Below are 7,154 nucleotides of genomic sequence, written 5' to 3'. Positions count from 1 at the left end.
CCTACCTTAGAAAAAGTTACAATTTGTATACATTGAGGTATTGGTCTCTAACGTACAACAGTACACATTAATATTTTTTAATAGTGTGCTTTAGAAAAATAAATAAACCAATTATTTAACGTCAGATTTTCGTTGGTGGTTTTGACTGATTGTGATAGCTACCAATTATGATAGAATAATGTCAAGATTAGGTTACAGTAATGAAGATTTCTTGAATTTATTAATAATTTATGGTGAGTGCAATAGAACTGCAAGTACAACATGCCGAGTATTTCATGAAAGATATCCACAACTTCCGAAGCCGAATAATAATGTGATAAATCGACTACTAAAAAACTGTAGGTTGAATGGAACTTTCCGTCCAAAAATCATTCGTAAGAAGACTAAAGTGGATGATGATGACAATGGTATAACATTTTTGGGATACTTTCATGCATTTTCAAATGCTTCTCTGCACGAGGCTGAAAGGAAGATAGGTATACCCTACGTGACAATTTGTCGAATTCTTAATAAGCATAAATGGCATCCCTATAAGTTCTACTGTGTCCAACATTTGAAAAAGACTGATTTACCTCGTAGAGTGGAATTCTTTGAATGGTTACTTGTCAGGACTCAAGAGGATGAACATTTCCTTGACAATGTCATATGAACATATGAGGCCAAGTTCACAAAAAATGGAGTTTTTAATAGACACAACAGTCATTATTGGGCGCCAGAAAATCCCCATGTTATCCACCAAAGGGATTTTCAAGAAAGATGGCAATTCAATGTATTTTGTGCCATAAAGAATGAGTCAATTTTTTATATCGAGTTTTATGATGATAATTTGAATGCATCAAAATATGAAGATTTACTGAGGAATGGAATTCAAATGATTTCAAATAATAGACCAGGAAGAGAACGTGTATGGTACCAAATAGATGGTGCTCTACCCCATAATTCTCATTTAGTCAGCGAAGCCGAAATCTTCGAATTCAGATGGATTGGTAATAATGGACCTTATCGTTGGCCTCCTAGAACACCAGATGGCAATCCATTAGACTATTTCGTGTGGGGTTTCATTGAAAATATGGTTTAATTTATTCCAATAATAACAGTGGAAGATATGAAATCGAGAGTTACAACTGCTTTCAATAGTTTGACACCAGACTTGATCAGAAGCGCTACACATGAAAATCTTTTGAAGAGATTACATGTTTGTTTAAGTAGAAGTGGAGATGTGTTTGAACATATTCTGGAATACACTGACGATTAAATTAACTCATTAATTTATGGGTTTATTATTTTCAGTTCGTGTTTCAGCGTTAATAAAACTATTGTTTGAAGAGAAGTTTCATTCGATGGTTGAGGATATTGATAATTATCTTTTCATTGTAATATCTGTGACTGATTGAGAAACATCAAACGAAATCTGTTTTACAAAAATGAGTGATGAACAAGGAAAACATGTCAATTTCCGTTTGAAACAGTTCATCTCGAAAACGGTTCAAAACAGAAATAGTATTATCTGAACAAAAGTTATCTAAAATTGTATGTAGAGCTCAAAAATGTTGAAATATACAGGGTGTTCCATTTGAAAAAAAATTGAGTTACACTCATTTTTTTCATGAGATCAAAATATCAGCATTTTTTGAAGACCCTGTATGAAGCAAATGAAAATGTGACTCGAAGTGAAGATCCTCATAGTATCACTCCACTCCATTTCAAATTTGATCGTTTTAGTGCAAGAGAGTTCAAGATTATCAGCATTTATAAAAGTTCATGTTTGGTAAAAAAAATATCGAAGTTAATTTATGTCTTCTAAACGGTAATAGATAGGTATAGGGAAATAGTATACGAATTTGTTGAAGAAATGATAATGAATCATAATATGATATTATATACGGGGTGTTACATTTGAAAAATCAAAGAAGCCGCTACTTTATAGTAGAAGCGACAACGCCACTTCATCTAAAATATTTTAGGCGTGTAGGTCATATTGACTTATGCATACTGTGGAATTTTCAGGTTGATCCGTTGAATAGTTTGCCAGAAACGGCTAATTAACGCTCATCATGAAAAGCCCTGTATGTTATTATGTCTGCTTATTGTAAGTGTGAATTTATGTGTATTTATGATCTCCTTGCTAACTGTATATTTGTGATGTTATCATGGTGACTGTATGCTTTGTCATGAGAATTGTTATTCTTGGACAATTAAGTATATTTTGATTGATTGATTGACATGTGATTCCCAAAAATCGAAATATTTCGACAAATTCTTCTAAAATTAACACAAAACCAGAATATTCGACGTAGTATTCCACTGTCACACTGAACATTGTAACGTAATTGAACGTGACAGACATAATGCGATGCCAATAACCAATTAATTAACACGAAATTTGTCTGTACGCGAACTAAACGCATGCGCGAATTCAACGGAGCATCGCCGTCGCGATGTCGAATCTCCAAGATTACCGTCGCACACACGCTTCTCAACCTCTCACGATGGCTACAGAAAACACTTTTCTGTCGACGAGCGCGAGCGAACGCTTCATCCAGAACTTTAACCAACTTTGATCAACGCCGGACGTAGTGAATTCTTTGAAAAGCTGAACATGAATGACACTAAATATTGTGATTTGCAAGCCTTCGCGAAAGGTTACCAGGAGATACACGGTCCGCTGAGTTTTTTCGTTTGTGTTTTCGGTTCAGTAGCGAACATCCTAAACATATGTGTTCTAACGACGAAAGAAATGCGATGGCCGACCAACTTCATCCTCACGGGACTCGCGGTGGCTGATTTACTGGTCATGCTGGAATACTTGCCGTTCTGTCTCCACCGATATATCAACCTGGAGCAGAGGAACTTCATCCAGCACTATTCGTACAACTGGGCAGTGTTTATGATGTTCCACGCTCTCTTCAGCCAAATGTTTCACTTCATCTCCTGTTGTTTAACGGTGATTCTAGCAGTTTGGAGGTATCTCGCTATAACTTCCCCTCACAACAGCAGCTACTGGTGCGACACCAAAAAAACAGTTGCTGTAATTGTTTTCACGTATCTGGGCTGCACCCTGATTTGCTTTCCGTTGTTCGTGGCACTTGAAATCAAACCCCATAACCAATCTTGTGACATCCAAGACAAAATTATCGATAATGACACGATGTTGCTTAACAGCTCAAACATCCTTCATAAAACAATATACGTAACTACATACGTGAGCGACACATACTCTGTTTGGAGTTTCTGGATATACGCGGTAGTAATTAAACTTGTTCCCTGTACTTTACTAACACATCTGTCTCGGAAGTTAGTTATGGTTCTTTTGGAGACGAAAAAGAGAAAAAATATGTTGTTGAACCAGGGAGTGCCCTTGAGAAATCTCAACGAGTCGAAGCCGATGAGGAAAAAAGACAGACAGGCGGACAGAACTACAGGAATGCTAGTGGCAGTTCTCTTGTTGTTTCTGTTAACCGAATTTCCGCAGGCTATATTGGGACTTCTAGGAGCAACGAAGGGATCCCAGTTCCAAAAGCAATGTTACGATCCATTAGGTGAGTGATTTTGATGTTATTCATGAATGAGACAATGAATGTAGAAACCTGAATACGGATTCGTTAAAAAACACATTGCTGATGATTTTTTTCAACCCAAATTATTAGCCCATTTTTCATTCAGGTCATTTTTACTTGTTTTTCGTTAACATTTACATCATTTGTATGGAACGCCGTTTTACTTTCTATTGTCACAAATATTCATTCCTCAATTTATTCACCTAACAATTTATATGTTTGAATTTAATTGATTCATGTTTTTGTTGGACACATTGAAAATGATTGTTCACAAAATTTGTTTTATTTTAAATGACACTTGATTTAAAATGTTACATGAATAAAATTGTTATTTGAATAAATGAGACTAATGAAATATCTTGAAACTTTTATTGATTCCGAAGAAAAATATTGTTTTAGAGTATTGGAAAATGGAACGCCAATTTACTATACATTATGCTGAAAATAATCTATATACATATAGTTCAACTCAGCAATGAACAAACATTTTTGTTCAACAGTCAATGGAATGTATTATTCGAGTAAATTCAACAAACGTTTCAATTCCGCATATAATTTTGACCTTTGAATAAAATGTTAGTTATTTATATGACTGTTGAATTATAATGAATTTTTAAATTCACTTTCTAAAAGTAAGTTTGGGAATAAAATTTCAATGAATATATTTGAATGACTGTCAAAGTTTTTCCATGAAACATTGTTGGTAATAAAAATAGACTTTCGTTTGTCTGAAAATATAACAGATTAACTTTCCATACTAAATGTTATATTTGAATTTTATTGAAAGTGTTGAATATTTCCAACATTCCCTTTAATCCATTCAATTTAAAATTTGGTTACAACTTTTGTGCAAAACATTCTCAAGCAAGTATCGTTTTATTTCATCAATCTTTTTAAAAAGTTGATTTCTGATAAAGAATTAAATTATTTGATGATTTAAAAAGTTTGTTGTATTTGAAAGATATATTTGAAACGATTGTTGATAATTTTAATTCGACGCTGGTATCGAGCGGATTTAACAAGAACTTCAAGTGTTACATGCTAGTTCATTTATAGTACGACAAAACGCCGTTCAACCGTGGCGCCGGATAGAAATTATCAACAAACAACTTAATTCATGTATCTATGGAACGCCGTTTTACTTTTTATTGTCACAAATTTTCATTCCTCAATTTATTCAACTAACAATTTATTTGTTTGAATTTAATTGACTCATGCATTTGTTCGACACATTAAAAACGATTGTTCGCAAAATTTGTTCTATTTTAAATGACACTTGATTTAAAATGTTACATGAATAAAATTGTTATTTGAATAAAAAAGAGTAATGAAATAACTTGAAGCTTTTATTGATTCCGAAGAAAAATATTGTTTCAGAGTATTGGAAAATAGAACGCCAATTTATTATATATTATGCTGAAAAATAATCTATATACATATAGTTCAACTCAGCAATAAACCAACATTCTAATTCAACAATCAATGGAATGTATTATTCGAGTAAATTCAACAAACGTTTCAATTCCGCATATAATTTTGACCTTTCAATAAAATGTTAGTTATTTATATGACTGTTGAATTACAATGAATTTTTAAATTCACTTTCTAAAAGTAAGTTTGGGAATAAAATTTCAATGAATATATTTGAATGACTGTCAAAGTTTTTCCATGAAACATTGTTGGTAATAAAAATAGACTTTCGTTTGTCTGAAAATATAGCAAATTAACTTTCCATACTAAATATTTTTCTATGAATAATAAAGATTGTTATATTTCAATTTTATTGAAAGTGTTCAATATTTGCAACATTCACTTTAATGCATTCAATTTAAAATTTGGTTACAACTTTTGTGCAAAACATTCTCAAGCAAGTATCATTTTATTTCATCAGTCTTTTTAAAAATCTAATTTCTGACAAAAAATTAAATTTTTTGATGATTTAAAAAGTTTGTTGTATTTGAAAGATACATTTAAAACGATTGTTGATAATTTTAATTCGGCGCTGGTATCGAGCGGATTTATCAAGAACTTCAATTGTTACATATGGCAACATGCTAGTTCATTTATAGTATGACAACACGCCGTTCAACCGTGGCGCCGAATAAAAATTATGAACAATCAATTTAATTCATGTATCACTGAAATTCAACAGACAAAATAATTCAATTCTTTTCAAAGGAATATTAATAAAAAGTGAAACGGACTTCAACGCCGTTTTACTTTCTATTGATATTTTGTAAAAATGAATTGTTTTGATTTTTGCTTTTAGGTGATACATGAATTGAATTGATTGTTGATAATTTTTATTCGGCGCTGCGTTCGGACGGAATATTGTATTACTATCATTAGACTATCATGTTGCCATATTTAAAAATTCATCTTCTGCAAGAATCCGCTCGACGCTAGCGCCGAATTAAAATTATTAACAATCGTTTTAATTCATGTAACTATAATTATCAACAAACAATTTTATTCATGTTTCATAGAAATTGTAGTAAATTATTCCATAGTTACAAAAAAGTATATATCAAACATTTACTTTCAAAAATTTCAAACAATGATCTATATTATAACTGTTCATCAAACAAATTAATTCATGTAACATTTCAAATCAAGTATCATTTAATTATAACAAATTCTGCTAAAAATCGTTTTTAATGTGTCGAACAAATGCATGAATCAATTAAATTCAAACAAATAAATTGTTAGTTGAATAAATTGAATAAATTGTGAAAATAAAAAGTAAAATGGCGTTCCATACATTTGAGTTTATATCTTATACTTCTGAATATTTTTTTATCGTTCACATTCTGTTCTCTATAATAACTACAGGAGTGGGAAAACATGAACATACATCGATTCTGAATATCGGGCTTAAGAGGTACGTATCTTTTGGGACATAACTTGAATGTGTCACAATTCTATGAATATTCCAAATAAAATAATAAAATCAGAAATTCTCATCTTGAAGTGTTACTTTCCAAGGTACTTGTACAAGTTGTCTGAAAGGTTTGGTCCTTTTTGAAGACTTTGGAGACTGAAACTTTTTATGTTTTTCACCACTTTTATTTGCAACTAACGTTACTAGAGTTTCATCCTATAAAAACATTTTTGAAACTCATACATCAAACCAAAAATGATCAATTACATTAGCCCTTATATAACACCTTACAAACTTCTTCACAAACTTTATTTTGAAAAAATATATCACATGTTTCGCTAGCACAGTAGCTTTTTCAAATAAATCACTTGAAAAAGCTACTGTGCGAGCAAAACATGTTGTGATATATTTTTTCAAAATAAAGTTTGTGAAGATGAAATCGTGACATACAGTTTTTGAAATTACTATGGATCTTCATCAAGTAACGTCCGAATGAATCAGAAAAAAAAACTCGATACGTCTATCGAAATCACCTTCGTTCAATTCATGAACTAGTCTAATCTCATTTGGATGAAATTTGTACTTATAAAGGATCCTGAAAACATTTGTACGACTGATTTCTGATTCTCAAGATAACTTAGTAAGAGATTACGAATTTTCCATTAGTCCAACGTGCCCTAAAACTGCAATACAAATAGCTTCATCGTTGACAACTC

At 31.7% G+C, this 7,154-nt stretch overlaps 1 protein-coding gene across 1 annotated transcript in view; it reads left to right on the top strand.

Annotated features, from left to right (window-relative positions):
* Positions 1–2,476: 2,476 nt before the first annotated feature.
* LOC111515458 (G-protein coupled receptor dmsr-1) overlaps positions 2,477–7,154 on the top strand; it is a 380,603-nt gene continuing 375,925 nt past the window's right edge. Inside the window, exon 1 of the mRNA XM_074180356.1 lies at positions 2,477–3,539. Coding sequence (XP_074036457.1) covers positions 2,600–3,539 — 940 coding nt within the window. The 5' untranslated portion in view covers positions 2,477–2,599. The remainder of the gene's footprint in view (positions 3,540–7,154) is intronic.

The sequence above is a fragment of the Leptinotarsa decemlineata genome, unplaced genomic scaffold, assembly GCF_025532065.1.
Source record: "Leptinotarsa decemlineata unplaced genomic scaffold, Ldec_3_MD MMD2_tig00026294_RagTag_RagTag, whole genome shotgun sequence".
Taxonomy (NCBI): domain Eukaryota; kingdom Metazoa; phylum Arthropoda; class Insecta; order Coleoptera; family Chrysomelidae; genus Leptinotarsa; species Leptinotarsa decemlineata.
This window is presented reverse-complemented; position numbering and strand designations above follow the sequence as displayed.